Source organism: Camarhynchus parvulus, chromosome 4, assembly GCF_901933205.1.
Source record: "Camarhynchus parvulus chromosome 4, STF_HiC, whole genome shotgun sequence".
NCBI lineage: Eukaryota > Metazoa > Chordata > Aves > Passeriformes > Thraupidae > Camarhynchus > Camarhynchus parvulus.
Window position 1 is genome coordinate 44,265,018 of NC_044574.1, and position 16,493 is coordinate 44,281,510.

At 50.5% G+C, this 16,493-nt stretch overlaps 1 protein-coding gene across 1 annotated transcript; it reads right to left on the minus strand.

Moving 5' to 3' along the window:
* Positions 1-4,287: 4,287 nt before the first annotated feature.
* C4H4orf54 (chromosome 4 C4orf54 homolog) lies at positions 4,288-16,094 on the minus strand. The gene is made up of 3 exons (XM_030948336.1): positions 12,740-16,094; positions 11,667-12,631; positions 4,288-7,378 (listed from the first exon to the last, which is right to left on the minus strand). Exons 1-2 carry the CDS (start codon positions 16,092-16,094, stop codon positions 11,676-11,678), a joined length of 4,311 nt encoding a protein of 1,436 aa, XP_030804196.1. The 3' UTR covers positions 4,288-7,378; positions 11,667-11,675.
* Positions 16,095-16,493: the final 399 nt, after the last annotated feature.

Consider the following 16,493-nt stretch of genomic DNA (forward strand, 5'->3'; position numbering starts at 1 on the left):
TTGCCTGTTTACAAAAAAGCAGGTTTTATTTTACATGATTTTAAAGGATTTTGTGGGGTTTTTTTAAGCAGGCAGAACTTGATTATTATTATTTATCTTTTGGAGTTTTTTTATTAACTGCTGTAGTTAAATACAACTGATTAACAGTGTGGGGTTATGTTTCCAGAAGGAATTTACATTTGCCTTAATTCTGTTCTCATTGAAATCAATGGTGTAATTTCTGTAGCTACCAGAAGCAGGAGCAGAGTTAAGCCAATACTGGCAGCTCATCAAAATTTGTCTCCCTGTGTGTAATCAAGGCAGGTGCATTTCAAAAAATGAGCATGCACTAAGGCAATTCTGAACTATGGAGAAGGAAAGGATCTTGAAAGAAATAGATTTTGGATGCACAGTCTAGCAAAGCCTGTGCTGAGCCAGAACATTTTCTTCTAGGTAAGTTAGGCTTGTATTTCAATGCAAAAAATAATCACTACTCTGATTAAAATTACTTAGACACTTCAAGCAGTGTCTTCATAGGATATGTGAAAAAATTAAAAGAAGTTTTATATCAGCATTGCAGATTAAAAAAGAATATACCCCATCCCAGCTCAGTTGATCTCTGATCCATCTGATTTAATTTTTATAAGACAAGGTGGGCAAGTGCTGTTCACAAAAAAAAAAGTAAAATAAAAAGGCAAGAACAATTGTTTGTTTTTTAAAATCCCAAACCCAAAAGCAGCCAGGAAAAACTCATAAATTGTCATGAAAAAAATGTATTACAAGATTAAGAAAAAAATCCGAACTCTTCTGTGTTGTAAAAGCCAAGAGTGCAGAAATCTGCAAAAATCAAACTGTCAGTGGGATGAAAAAGTGGTCTGCTTGTTGTCTTTCTGAAAATTTGGCACATTTCTAGTCAAAACCTAAATAAAACAGGTAAAAATATAGTGTGAAGAAATTGTTTCCAGTCTTATTGTCTGTTACTTTCTGGGTACAGAAAGGCTCTCATTGGGGAAGGAATGCTGTTGACTGGGGTAAGAGGAACCATTTTACTCACCTTCACAATATGAAGCAATAATTTAAATTGGCACTCAGGTCCTGGGCTCCCTCTCTAATCAGGAGACCTCCTGGTTAGATGAGGATGCACCATGGGCTGGAGGTGCCTGCCCAAGCCCTCTGCCCAGAGGAGAGGTAAGAGCCAGGCACTCCTCCTCAGTGTCAATACTGCCCTCAGCATCCACTCACAGTCTGCTCCCTGTTGTAGACACTCTGATACCTCCACTGCTGTTTCAGGAACAAACTGAAGACAAACCTTTGTATTTGTTACTAATACTTGCTCTTTGTGTCACACAAAATAAAAAGAAGAGCAGAGCTACTTACTCACCTGGCAAGAGGCAGTCTCCTCCTGCAGAGACCTCAGACCCTAAATACAGAAGGTGGACAATGAAGTAGCTGCCATCACTCTTTTACTTGCAAAGAGTTGAGATATCAACAGATGACACCTCAGCCCCACTCTGCCAGGCTTGCCTATAAATTTACAACCCAAAATCAGAATAAAAAGGTTCTAGATAATGCAGTTTATATCTGTAAGATCTTTGTCTGATAGCAGCAATCCTTACACCATACCAGCAAGGCTTACCCCTTCTCAATTGTGTCAAATTGAAGAACCAGCCAGTAAAGGGACATTGTGGACCTGCCACAGCTTTGACACTTAAACAAAGCCCCTGAGACCCCCACTACTACTTCAGAAGGGATATGTGTCTTTGTGGATACCCCCTGGCATGGCAGCAGATGCTTCTGAAGCTATCTGACCCCAACAGCTGGACATAAGGGGGATTCCAGGAGAGGTTTAGTCCAGCAGCTGGGTAATGGAAGGCCATGGTTTCCTTACTGGGGCTCCATAGCTACAGAAACAACAAAAGTAACAAACTTCTAAAAATAAGGTGAAATGAATACATAGCTGCAGCCTGCATTTGAAGGGGAAACACATTTAGGGTTACAAACAAAGCAAATGCTCTGTTTATCCACTTAGTGGGGGTTAATCAAGATGTAAAATACGTATTTAATAGTGGTATTACATGTACTTTTAAGTAATCAGCAGTGGTAGCAATTAAACAATAATTCATACCTGAAGTTCAGAGAAGAAAACAAATGCTCAGTCTTTTCTAATTGGAAGCCACAGAAGGAATAGTGCAATGAAAATCCAGCTAAGTCCAAAAAGCAACTCACTTGCAATATAGACTTGGAAACTTTCCCCTTCAGGTTTCCTTCCAGGAGTACTAATTTTTGAGCAGTATTTTTCATCTAGTCTTAAAAAGTATTCATATATATAAAGATACAGTTTGGGTTTAGCAGGCAGATTACATGTTCTGAATAGCAACAAGCCTATGGGTCAGCAATTCTAATATAGGTGCATTTTTTTTTGTTTGGTTTTTTTAGGTTTTTTAGTGTTATGTTCTATGTTTGGATAACTTGTTTAGATCTGAGATCAGGGAATTATTTCCTTCTCATTTTACTTTGTTCCTACTCCTTTTCACAATAGAGTTGCACTTTTACCATCATTCCTACCAGTGATATTTTAATGACTATGCAGAAAATTATAAGATTTTCTCCAACAATCCTTGAAAATCCCAGACATATTCCACCTTTCCGTTTATTTAAGGTATTGTAAGAAATCCTCACACTTTAATTTCAGTGGGTTCGTATGGTGTGAGGCTCTTTGTGGCTGGACAAACACTGGTTGCATTACTGGGCTTCTTAAGGAAAGGTTTAAGTTCATGTCTCTCGGTTTATTTACTTTTGACCTCTCTTTTGTGGAGGTTTCAGCTTCAATTTTCCATCTATTCGGAGAAACCAGCAGTGCTGTGAAAAACTTCTAACAGAGCTCCACTGAAATCAGGCTCCAGGAGCTCTCCTTCAAGAAAAGCAGAGTTCCCAAATTTTCCAGTTCACAAGCCCAGGTCCCTTTGCAATTTCAGACTTCTCTGATTTTAACAGTGTTAAGAAGGCCTTTCTCTCTGCTCTACACACCCATTATTATTTTGTGTCTGTTTTGGTCACCCTTTATCTCCTGGTAACCCAACTTGCTTCAGTTTTCCTTTAAGCAAAAGTGTTCCTTTAAAAACTGCAAAAGTAATACTTTAGTTTTCAAGTCTATTTTGGGATTTTCTGGTGTTTGACTCATGCTTTTTTAAACACTTGGACTTAACCTTTTCAGTCTCCATGAAGATAGAAGGAACACACAAAAGCAGCAAAAGATTTTTCCTAGTAATTGTTCAAGCAATAATGCTATCCACTAATAAACTCATGATTGCTTGTATTGCAATATTAGGCAATAAAGATAACATAGACAGTGAGCAGAAAAAAGTTATTTACCCCACCAATTGCTCTCTCTGAACACATTACAACAGACAAAGATGAAGTTCTTTGGATACCCAAACCCATTCACCAGTCAAAGTTAGTTCACTGAAACTGGGAGTTCTTTCTAAATTATATTTGGGTAAAAAAATAAGCAATGCCAACTTCCCTTTGTTGTAAGAGGAAAGAATAAAGAGAGATCAGGTCAGAAAGAGACTTTCAATACTGGACAAACTCAGGGAGACTCTGAGTGTGGGGTTTTTGATCTGCTCTCTGGTGTAATCCCTTCTTCTGTTGCTGTTTACATGTTGAACCAAGCAATGCCTCTGTTTTCACTTGTTCTGCACACCAGCCAAGGTAACTTTGCAAATATACAACCAAGCAGGACTGCAGGCTTACTTGCGGTGTGTCTTTTACTGAAAAATACATTTTATTTATCATAACATTCAAGAGAAAAAACAAAAACAAAAACAACAAACCCCAACATAATACAAATGCCAACTCATTCAGTTACAAACTTTGGTACTTGGCAGTTTCAGATGCTCTGTTCTCACGTGGCTGTGACGCTCCAAAGTTCCCGCCATGCAATTCCCAGAGTGACGCTGCCGTCCTTCAATCCCAGGCCCACAGCACCCTGCAGTGGGATCACTGGGTTTCAGCTACACACTTGGCACAGTGTTGTCTCCACTGAGAGCAGCTCAAAGAGTCCATTTCTCTCCAGTTATACATCTTCTGTTTCTTAATTCTTCCTCCACAGGCAACAGTCATCAACACGATGCGTTCACGGCCTTTTCCCCTTTGCCTTACAGCCCACCCCTCTCTCATCAGACATACCACCCACATCCTCTAAACAATCATTATCCTTACTTCACATTTGCACTTTTAAATATCTTTACACCAGTAACTAACTCACCCCTTTAAAAATGAGAGGAAAAAGAAAGGGGGGGGGGGAAGAAGAAATAAAAAAGAAAGAAATAGGTGAAAAAAAGCACAAGCATTTTTGAAGTATGTGTTCTCAGGTAGCCACAAGTTAATGGCAATATATAAGCATAAGGAATGACACTTTGGCCATCAACACTAAAGAATAAAGGTAGCATTGAATACAGACAAGGGGGAAAAACACCCCACACAACCCATAAATACATTTCAAATCATTCACCAGTTGATTCACCAAGGGTTAAATTTGATACTGAGTGAAACCAACCCTGTTGCAAAGGAGCAGAACAATATTCTGGTGCATCACTCCAGTCCCGCTCAAACTTTTAATTGGATCCTGACCTAAAATGCATGGACAGTTGGCTGGTGCAGCCCTCAAAACTCTGACAGCAGGGCTGGGAGGGAACTTGAGTGGTGCACAGCATTTTGCCCTGCTTTGCACATGGGGTGAATTTCAGCTGTAACATACTATGACTGCACCATGAAACATATAATACTAGCAGCTTGTGAGCCCTGACATGGAGGGCTTGACTCTAATCCAAGATATGTGGTTACACATCACCCCATCCACTGGAGAAATTCACCACTGGGCATACATGGAGGAGCACCATATTACCAGAGCTTTTTTCTGGTGAGCTTTTGTGGCATTATCTGCTGGGTCCGGCTTGACTCAAGCCCAGAGATCGGGTTCTGTAAAGGGAAGAACCTGGTGCTCAGGTCTGCAAGGCATTCAGCACTCTGGGATGAGTTCAGCAAAGCTTTGCATAGATGGGTGAAGGAGAAAATCCTTCCACCGAAGTCCCCAGGAATCTGCTTAAGTATCTGAAGTTGGAGATGCATGTGAAGGCTTTGCTGGGTTAGAGAAGCACCTTGCAAAACTGACCCCTTGATGCAAACAAGAAGTCTTTTTAGAAATAGACAAAATCAAGTAAACACGATTTGACATTAGGATTGACACATTCCACTGAAGTAAACTCCCCTGAGAAAATAAATAGCTGTTGGTATTCCCTCATTTCATTGCTTTCATCTCCACAGACAGTGAAAAAAAAACCCTGCAAAATTTACCTCCAACAAATACATGTTGAAATCCTGGGCAGTTGTTTTCTATGCTTTTTTTTTTCCTTTCAAGTACACTGGGTGAAACTGTAAACCTGAGGTTGTGTGTGCAAACCTATATCTTGTAAACTGCAACGGGAAACTCCTCTCCAAGCACCGATACAGGAAAAGGTAGGACAGGACCATTGTGGAACAGGGATGCTAGTATTATACTGAACATTCTGCATATGTGTATGTCACAGGGAACCAGCCACTCTGGTACCTGCACTGTCCTGCAGTCCCAAGTACTGTTCTGCCTAACACTGATACTCTAATCACAACACCTATGAACCTATCAGTCATGAGAGAAGGGGAGAAGCATTCATCTCCTTTAAGAGGCAGTCAGCCCCCATCCCAGGGGCAGGTAAAGCTTGTCATGCAGATTGTACAGCTGAAGAGCACAGGGATTGGCCTTACATGATATGTGCTCTTTAAAAAGGGTCAGAATATTCACTGGATTTCCACAATGATGAAAGTGAGTGAGAAGGCACACGAGAAATCACTCACTATCTGCACACTTGTGGTGCATTTCATCCTAAGGGCAATTACAACTTGGGCCTGTAAACAAATAAATTGCATTGAAATACAATCTCACACATATGGTTAAAAACAGTTCTACCTGAGTTTTCTGTACCTCGTGAGTTACTCAGGAAAATGAAAACCCAGGGCTTATTTTTAAAATGGGAAACACTGAAACTTTTCTAGCTGCAGGAAGCCTTGGGAACAGGTGGAGAAAAATCCTGCCTTTGGGCAAATGCTTAAATAAAGACTTTTGAGGTTTGCATTTAGACTTTCGAATTCTAATCTGTTACCTCAAGAAAGATTTATGTTATATAATTTAGGTTTGGTCTTACATTTATTTGCTTCCCAAAGTTCTTCACTTAGCCAAAATTTTGGGCAGGGAACAGACTATTGAATTTTAGATTTGGCATAATAATAACAATTCTCTTTTGCTGAGACAAACTAGTTGCTGGTAACAAAAAACAATCAGTTTGAGCAGAGTTGGACATATAAATCACTGCACTGTCAGTAATCTTATTGTATATTTTTTGTTCCAAAGGTAAATATTTTCTCAGCAAATTGTAATTGTATCCCTCAGATAAACCTGTCAAACAGCTAAAGAAACAACTGCATAGTACTGAGGCTGTAACATTTAAAAATTATTCTCACAGGGCAGTGACTAGGATTATGTTTTCAACAATGTTGCAATTTAAGGAAGAATAGACTGCAGTCTTAAAGGAAAATAAGTGCTGTTCTCTCCTTTAGAACCAGGATTTTAAAATATTACATTCAATTTTTGGTTTCCCAGTATTAAAACGCTGTCCTAATTAAGGCAACTTGTGATATTCAACACAGTACAGAAGAGCAAACAAAAAATGAAAGCAATCAAATGTGTTTTCTGACATTTACACAGCTTGTTTTGAACCATGGCAAAAAATAAACACTAAGGATAAATTTAACACTACAGCTCTCTTCCTTTGCAATTCCAAGTGAGAAGTAGAGAGTATAAAAAACCATCTGTTTGCAAATTGTGACTAAAACCTATAAGGAAGACCCTAATTTAAGGCAATAGGAGAGAGCTGAGGGCTTAATTTCATTTGTGAAGAGCTGCAGGGCTGCACTGGATCATCACAACACATTCCAGGAACCTGAATGAGGATATGTGGTGATCCACACTGAAACACTGCTGCATTTACACCCTGCATTTTACAAACAGCTGCAGTGGCATCACTGCCATTAGCTACCAGAGGCAATGCCTAAAGCCTGCAGATCAGCTTCAGCACAAAAAGAACTTTGCACAAACTAATGCAGTAGTTTAGTGCTGCTCACATAATTAAATGTAGGCATACTCCAAAACAGAGGGGCATTTAGGAGAAAACAAGAAACTTACATGCTTGTTTTGTATGATGAAGCAAAAAAATTGAGAAAACTGTAGAAGCAGTTTTTAGGATTAATGTTGAAGAGTTACCAAGTGTATTTCAAATTAAAGAAGCATAATTCTTCTTCCTTATCCCTGTGGAAAAACAAACAAACAAAACCAGAAAAGCATCATTAATATAGATTGTTAGAGAGCTGCCACAACAATCTGAACAATCTTTACTCCTCCAGAGAGGTGCATAAATACCTCCTTTGTCCCTACACTACTCTTCCTCCTCATTTCCTAAGCCACTGCCAAGGATCAGCCAAGGGCACCCAGGTTTTCAAACTGAGTCAGTTTTTGGTAGCCCTGGTGTTTTGAGCAGAACCCATCCTTGCTGCTCAAGGTGTGCAACGTGCTGTGCCTTCCATCCTCACAGCTCCCAGCAGATAGGTCCTGGGGAACCCCATGGACACAGGGGGAAAGAGGCCAATGTGACCTGTGTGGGATTTCAGTGATCCATCTGCTCAGTTAAAGACCTGGGAGCTTCCCTTACCAGCACAGCATCCAGCATGGAACACATCAGGAAAAGGGAAACAACTCACACCCACTGCTCTAATGTGTGGATTTGTGGAGTGAACACTTCAATACTGGCTCAGGAAATCATCCTGGGCAGGAGGAGTCATTAAGGACACCGTGAACTTTTATTGCTACCAGGGCTCAGCGCTACTGGAATGTTTCCTAAATAGCCACAGTTTTGAACACAAGGTCACACTTATTTCTATTTGTAGACTGATTTACTAGATCAAATGTTAGAGCCTGTTTGGTTCTTGGAATATTCCAGCATTTCCCACTAAAACTGGATAAATTCTTTACTAAATTCTCAGCAAGGGCATCAGCATAAGTAAGTCCTATGCACTGCATACTACACTGTAAGTTGACTTCTTGGCTTAGTAATGTGGAGCACTCATCCTGCTGAACAGGAAACAACTAAAACCAAGTGTAAAAATACCAGTTTTGAGCCTTTAAAATAATTTTTATATACTATCCGCACAAAATTAATTTTTAAAGGAAAGCATAGATTACGTGATAGCAGTTAGGAAGAAAATACAACTGATAAGTGTATTTGCATATGCATTCCTGTACCTGTAAGGCATTTATGTTCATGGTTTAAACAGAGCAACAAAAAATACCCTTCTAATATTGGCAGTACAATTTACTACAGTTGCTTTCTACTTTGCTATCTGTTCTTTTCTCATTTATTTACCTAAAACGAGGCAGCAATTCCAGAGAGTAAAATATGGGAACAGATACAAAAGTTAAAACCACATTTTCATTCACTCATACTGGGAATGAGCTCCTGTGAGGCAGTTCATGCTCTACAGGTTGGTTCTGTCTAGGCTTGGATGCAAGTTTATTTGTACTGAAAACTAGCATCAAGGAGGAAGTGCAGCAGGCAAGGATGATGTTGCTAAAGCTCCCCATTTACTGTGAGTGAAGAAGAGGAGGGAGAGAAGCAACCATAAGATATCACTCAGATATATGTACATATTTTCCACTATTTTCTGCATATCAAAAACTTAAGAATAGCTCAGAAATGGCAGCTTGGATTTTGTCAGAACACAAACTGATGGGATCCATTTTATCCCAATGATTATGCAGGAAAAAGCACCAGACACAAACGGAAGTGCTGGAAGAGCAGCAGATGTGCAGGGGATTTGGTGTCAATCCAGCACAGCCATCACACCATTAGCAAAACTCCAGGTCCCATTGACCTCCCACAGGTGACAGAGACCAAGATGGAGCAGTCCTTAACACAGTGATACAGTTTGTGAATGAAGATGTGAAAGAAATAGAGCAAAGAAAGGAAGAAGAGAGTATGTGCAGTGCAGAAAGGAATCCAGGCGTGGAGAAAAAGAGCATTCATTCAGCTCATTTTGCTTAGTAAAAGAAAAGGGGCCTGAAATGACAGTACTTCATTCAACTCTTGCACTCAAAGGATGAAATCTGGCTGGTTTCAAATCTATGTTAGGATCTGCACAGCATTGCTGCAATCAAAAAACCCTGGTCTGGTGTGAAAGCAGCTAACTGGAATTAAAAAAGTTAACAACAGTTCACCCTTAGATTCACATGAAATTATACTGATGTTCTTGGGGAAAAACACCACGCTGAGCAAAATAAGGCTTTTCATTAGGAATGGAATGACAAAAGAGAAAGGAAAATAATGGGGAAAAAAGTAGACCTCAAAAGAGAGAAGAAGAGGAAAAATTATCCACAGAGACATGAAAGTTATGTAGGTGAATGAAAATAACAGGAAGAAGAAAGCTACAGATGTGATGCCTCTCTAGCATATACATAATTTTCCACCGAGAGATAAGATACAGAAATAACCAAAGTCTAATGACAAGTTAAACACATCCTGCAGCATGCAGTTAAAATTATTTCTTTTAAGACTGTCAGAACAGGTTAAGGGAAAAAAGTGCATCCATTGTCCAGCAGCAGGACACCTCCCTCAGCAGGTCTGAGACAGCCCAGGGGGGGCACCCCTGTCTGTAGTAGACAACAAATGCCTTGGCATGATCGAAGATTGATCAGGATGGTAAAATGAAACTCAAAGCTGCACGCTGCTGAATGACCTTCTGTACTGAGCATGCACCACCAGTGTTTTGGGGCAGCTTTCACACAGTTCTGCAGTGGTAGAGCTCTGACACTGCACAACAAAGCAGGGCTGTTGGTTTAACTTCACCAGGGAGAAAGAGCAACTTGGTGAGAGCATCACCTGCCTCACCAGGCACTGAAGGCAAGCTAAAAATATGATAACAGGATAACCCTTTGGGAACTGAGGGGCAGGGCACACCAGGAAATATGATGTTTTCCACTTTTTAAAGAGTGAAAAAGACACAAGAAAAGCTGGAGGGTTTTGTTTAGTTACTGTTACAAATACATCTACTATATACCCTATCTTTTCAAAAATATCCTGTCTCTAATCTGAAATCTAACAAATTCCTTCTGCTAGCCATCTCAATTCAGCCTCCAGACCAAAGGGAAAATAATGAACTACTTTTTGCCATTTCATCTAGGCTCTCTGACTTTACTGGCAAGATGAACTCAAGCAGCACAGCAGAGCTCAAGTTAAACTGGCATGTTGCCTGTCCTGAGTGATCCATAAGGACCAATGAAAACAACTTCATCCACAGCCAGGATAAAAGAATGCAACTTTCAAGATAAAATAATTACAAGCAGAGAAGCAAGTGTATAAATCACACAATAAGGTTTCATTCAACAAAAAATCTACTATGTAGTAGATGATGCAAACTAAAAAAATATATTAAAGCAAAATAAATAACCCAAGTGCTGGAAGAAAAAATTTACCCTCAAGCATGCAACTGGGCCACTCTTCCACTCTTTCTCTTTGCCTTTTCATATACACCAAAAAACCAACTCTGTGAATTCTTGGTAAGCCATGGAAGATTTGTCAGTTCTGCCTAATACTGCACGTGATAAAGATGAGCCATGCATTCTAATGCAAGAGGCAGAAGGAGCAGTGACACCAGTCCTGAAGGCACTTCTGTAACATTTCAGGTCTTTTAAAATGAAATGTCATCATTCCTTGGTTGTTTGCACAGGACATACTGCACCACGCTGGTTTCAGTGCATGCTGTATGCCCAGTCCTGTGCCCTCTTCCGTGCTCCAGGACAGGTGCTCAGCGTCCCTGCATGCACATCCCTGAATTTGGAGGCTGGCCCTGGGTTACAGCCCCAGGTAGCTGGGCACTGTCAGGACTCAGGCACTACAAGCTCAGAGCTGCTGTGTAAAACTGTGCTTTGCAGCTGTGGGCACCTCTGCCCCTGCCAGCAGCCCCATGGCTCCAGGAGAGCTCACCTGGGACTGCTCCATGCATCCTGCTCCCTCACCCCACTAACAAGAAGGACCCAAAATAAGGGTTTGTTTCCATTAGACCCCTCTCCCACTCTTCTTGAGGTTGGGGAAAAACAGGTACAGGGGAAAGAGAGAGGTGCACACCTTCCCTTGGGAGGAAGAGGTGAGAGGTGACACAAGAGGAGGATGTGATGCCAAGGTAAAGGGGCTCTTTCATGGCTTGCAAGATGGGTCCAGATGATGGATCCAGAGATGCCCAACCACACTGCCATCCCTGGCAGCAATGGGAGGTGCCCCAGCCATGGGGCTGCACAAATACAGGTCGTGTGATGTGTGGCTATGGTGTGCTTCTCTGAAACTGCCAAAAAAAGAAGCTCCAAGTTATACCGAACTGCACCAAGGGGTGTGCCTAACCTTTCTATATTTTACACCCTAGTGAGGGCCCCTCTGCGAACTCTCTCTCCCCTGAGCAGAAGCTGTGGCACTGCCGTCATTAGGCCATTAAACCGCCCTGCCGTGCCCATCCCCGCTGACTGCCGTGCCCGGCAAGCAGCAGCCACTCACCCGCGCTCTTCACCGGTGCTCCACCACGAAGCGCATAGTGGTGCCGTCGAAGGAGGGCGGCGCGACGATCCGCGGGCCGGTGGCCGGCGCTGTGATGCTGATGACCGGCTTCGCCTCGGCCGGCCCGTGCCGCGGCGGCGGCGGGCCCTTGCCGGTGGCCACGTAGTAGGGGCTCTCGGCGAAAGCCGCCTCAGGCGCGGCGGGGCTGCCGGGCTCTGCGGGGGCGCTGCCGTCGCTGCCCGAGTGCGACAGCGGGCGCTGCAGGGCGCCGGCGGGCAGCACGGTGGCGGCGGGCAGGAGCCCGGGGTACAGCATGTACGTGGCGCCGTAGGCACCGGCATTGAGGGCGAGGGGCGAGAGAGGCAGCGGGACGGGAGCCACGGCCGGCTGCTGGGGCACCGGCACCTCCACGTACTGCCCGGTCTCGGGGTCGAAGAGGCGCCGCTTGAGGGGCTGCTGCACGGGCGTGTCCACCAGGTAGTACTGCCCGGTGCTCACGTCCAGCAGCACCTTGCGCTGCGTCTGCGGGAAGGGCTCGGCCGCGGTGGCCGCGGCGGGCACGGAGGGCGAGAAGCAGAGCAGCGGCGGCGGCGCGGCGCCGGGCAGGGCGGCGAAGGGCAGCGGCGGGCGGTACAGGGCGGCGGGCGCACCCTCGGCGGGCGGCGGGGCGGCTGCGGGGCGCCTCGGCGGGCGGGGGTCCGGGCGGCGGTCTGGGGCTGCCGGGGCTCTTGGCGGCGCCGAAGGGCTGCAGGCCGCACAGCGCCGCCGCCGCCGCTGACGCCGACACCGGGCTGGGGCGGACGCCGCCGCCCTCCGTGGCCCCCGCGGACGGGGGGAGCCGGGCTCGGCGGCCGCCTTCAGCGGCAGCGACAGATAGTTCCCGCAGTCGGGGCCGCGCTCCGCATCGCCGCCGCCGCCCGCGGGCAGCCGAGGGGAGCGCGGCGGTGCCGGCCCCGCGGGCCGCCCTCGGCGGGGAGCTTGGCGGGCGCGGGGGCCGCGGCTCCGCCCGGCCCCGCGGAGCGTGAGGAGGGCGCGGGGGGGCGGCGGGGGCTCGGCGCGGGGCGGCGGCGGGCCGCGCTGCCGCTGCCGGGCCAGGCTCTCGAAGGCGGCCGCCTTGGCCGAGACCTTGTCGGCGGCGCTGTTGGAGGGGCGGCGGGGCAGCCGCTCGCTGCTCGGGCCCTTGCCCGACGGCTCCTCCGCCTTGTCCGCCGGCGGGGGCGGAGCGGCAGCGGTGGCGGCGGGTCGGGAGCCGGCGCCCCGCTCCTGGCTGGCGATAAGGGAGAGGACGTGGCTGTCGGTGATGGGCAGAGGGTCGCTCTTGCGCTTCCACTCGCGCTTGTTGAAGCTGTAGAGCTCCTCCATGCTCCGCACCGCCGCCGTCAGCTTCTCCAGCGCGTTCTGCACCGGCGCTGCCTTGCTCTCCTCCCGCGGGTCCTCCTCCGGTCCCCGGCCCCTCTCGGGGGGCGGCGGCTGCGGCGGCTGGTGCCGCCAGGGCGCGGAGGATTTGGAAACGATCTTGAGCACAGCCGGCTGGCGAGCATCGCTCTTGTTGGGGGCGATGGTGGCCACTGGCAGCCTGCCCGAGGTGCGGTGCACCAGCACGGTGCCCTCCGGGGGGCAGGCGGACGCCTTGCCCGCCGCCTTGGCCCCCGCCTCGGTGGGCTTGGTGCCGGTGTGGCCGACCGCCTGGCAGGTGATGACCACGGGGGAGAGCGACCGGGGCACACCGGCGATGACCAGCTGCTGCCGGGGCTTCTGCTCCGCGCCGCCTTGCTCGGAGGCGCCGCTGCCCTTGTCGCTGCTGTTATCTCCCGAATCAGCGCTGTAGGAGCTTTTGATGAGCTTCCGCACGTCCCGCACCTGGTGGAGGATCCCCTGGGCTCTGTACTTGCTGTCCCTCACGTCGCGCACCAGGAACTGCGGCACTTTGTCGGTGCCGTCGCCGGCCTTGAGAGGCTTGAGCGGCTGCCCCCTGCCCTCCTCCGGCGGCCGGCCTGCGATCTGCGGCGTCAGCAGCTGCGCGATGCTGAAAGCGGCGTCCCGGGGCTGCTGCACGCTGCCCAGGCTGATCTTGATCTCGGGGGCTTTGGGCTTGGCGGCGGGGGGCGAGGTGGCGGCGGCGGCGGCCGAGGACGCGGCGGTGGCGGCGGAGCACTTGGTCGCCCTCTTGCCGGGATCCTTCTCCCGAGGGGTGTGCTGAATGGCGGGGACGAACAGGCGGGACATCTTGGTGGACTTGCCGGCAGAGATCTCACCCAGGTCGGCTCGCCAGTCGTTCTTGGGAGAAAGTTTCAGCTTGCCGACGGGCGCCCTCTCCTCCTTCCGTTCCGCCTCCCGCTCCTTCCAGGACCTGAAGGCGCTGTTCTGGCTGCGGAGGAAGGTGGCCTTGATGGCCTCCGAGGCGCTGCGCTTCACCTCACACAGCTCCTCGGACAGCGCCCGGTCCAGGCTGCGGTTCCCCTCGCGGGGCGTCGACGCCTTGGAGGCCGGGGAGCGGCCCCCGCCGCCCTCGCCCGCATCCTCCGCCGGCGCCGCGGCGCAGTCCGAGCCGCCCTCCGAGTGCCGGGAGTTCTGCCGCTGCACGCCACCCTCCCGATGCCGCTCCCGGCCGGCGCTGCCGCCGGTGGGTTCGGGCTCCCGGCCCGCGCCCGGCCCGGTGTAGGAGGTGTCGGTGATCTCGCCCCGCTCCATCTTGAACTCGTGCTCCAGCTGCATCTTCTTGGAGATGACATTTTTGAGGAGGCTGGAGGCGAACCTGGACTTCTTGCTGGAGCCCTTCCCGCCGCCCTCCGCCGCCGGCGGCTCCCCGGCCTCGGCGGCATCGCCGAGGTCCAGCAGGGTCACCACCCGGGAGCCCGCCCGCAGCCGCCGCGGCGTTTCGACGTGGGCGATCTCCCCGTCGAGCTTGCTGACCACGAACTCGAGGGCTTTGGTCTGCGAGCGGCCGGAGCGCAGCAGGCTGGGCTCGGCTCTCTGCCCCAGAGTGCCGCACTTGAGGTCCAGGTAGGTGGACCAGCGGTTGATGCCCAGGGCATTGTCGGACAGGGAGGCGGAGGAGGCGCGGGAGCCGGGGCGCAGGGTGTCGAAATAGGGGTACGCCAGGCTGCGGAAAGCCCTGGCCGTAAGGTTTCGCACCTCTTTGTCGGCATCGTCCAGCTCGCTGACGGCGCTGGAGGCGCCGCTCGAGTGCTCCCCTGCCCTGGCGGCCCCGCAGCGCGTCTGCAGCCGCGCGGGCACCGCGATGAACTTTTTCGCGTGGTCGCGGACCGCATCCTGTTTTAAACTCGCACTGCGGTCGGGAGCCGCGGCGACACGGAGACTCATGTCGCCTTCATGCTTGGCAGCGTAAACAGTGTTTTGCTTTCCGTGCACGTTGCTAGACTCATTTATAGCCCGGGAAGCGGCTTTGATTGATAGGAGAAGCTGGGCGCCCGGGCTCCCGCCGGGGCGGCCGGGCTGCTTGGACCGGCTTTCCCCCGAGCTGGCGCGCTTGTCCGCGCCGGGGGTGTCGTGTTCGGAGGTAAGGCTGACGATCTCGGTGCTGCTGGTGTTGTCGATGCTGTCCGTCTGGTTGTTGGGGTCGCTGGTGGTCGTGCTAAGGTAGCAGCTATTCTCCTCCTCCTCCGTCAGCGTGTCCCCCGGGGTCTCGTCGCTCCCGAAGGAGGCGTAGTCAACGAAGGAGTAGATCACGTTGTTATCCTCGAAGTCCCAGCGGGCGGCCAGCCCCGCGTCGAAGTCCATGTCGTGGTCCACCTCGCTGAGCTGGATCTCCTGCGTGCTGATATAGTGCGCCTCGTCGCGGCCGCCGCCGGGAGGGGAGCCCGGGGGGGCGCCGGGGGGAGTCGCCTTGCGCCCCGCGACCTCATCCTCCACTTCGCTTTCGTAGCCGAAGGACGACGAGGAGGTTTTGCCCTCCGTCGACACCGGGTCGCCCATTGCGGGAGAGTCGTCCGCCTTGGTCACGGGCGAAGGGCAGGAGGAGGAGGAGGACTCCGGGCAGCCCCCCGCCTCCGGCGTTCCGCCGCTCCCCGCCGCTTCCACGGAGCCGGGGCCGGTGTCAGCGCCGCATTCCGCCGCCGCCGGGGAAGGAGGGCGATCCCGCCCGCGGTCCAAGGATGCTGGCCCCGCTTCCTCCGCCGGGGGTCCGCCGCTCGCCGAGTCGCCATCCCCGGTCCCACCGGCTCCGCTGTCCGGTGCGGGACCGGACGCTCCCTCCGCGCCGCCGGCCGGGGCCAGTTCGGGCTTCTGGCGGCTCTCCTCCGGCCCCTGCGGCGAGCCGCGGATCTCCACGTACGCCGTCTCCCTCTCCTCCTGGATGGGCGCCTCCGGGCCAGGGTTCGGGCTCCGGTTTGTGTTCGGGTCCCGCTCCGCCGCCGCGCCCTCCGGGCCGGCTCGGGGGCTGGCGGGCCGCTGGCCGGGCGCGTCCATGCCGGGGCCGTCGGGGCGCGCCAGTGGCCCGCGGGGGCGGGCAGGCACGTGCCGGCGGGGACGGGGGGGCGGCGGCCGCCCACGCCCTGCCCTCCCCTCCTCGCTCTCCCCTCCCCTCCCTGCCCTCCCGTCCGCTCCTCTCTCGTCCCCTCCTCCGCCCGGCGCGCCGGCTCCCGGCCCGGGCGGGCAGCTCCCCCCGCAGCCCCGCGGCACAGGGCAGCCGCTCCAGACACCGCCGGAGAGCTGGCCCTGCACATCCCGGCACGGGCCCCGGTCCTGCGGGTTTTCCGAGAGGCGGACTATACATAGAGCCGGCGTCACTTAGGCCGTCTGAAATCCTATTTTAAACATCTGTGTTTCCCCGGAATAAAGGCGCCCGGACACCCCTTGGAAAGGGAG

Excerpts from the sequence above, each read along its gene's own strand:
- C4H4orf54 (XM_030948336.1), bottom strand. The coding sequence starts at position 16,094 with ATGGACGCGCCCGGCCAGCGGCCCGCCAGCCCCCGAGCCGGCCCGGAG. Across the intron at positions 12,632-12,739 it reads GGCCCGGCAGCGGCAGCGCG|GGCGGCCCGCGGGGCCGGCA; the intron begins GCCCGCCGCCGC and ends CTCCCCGCCGAG.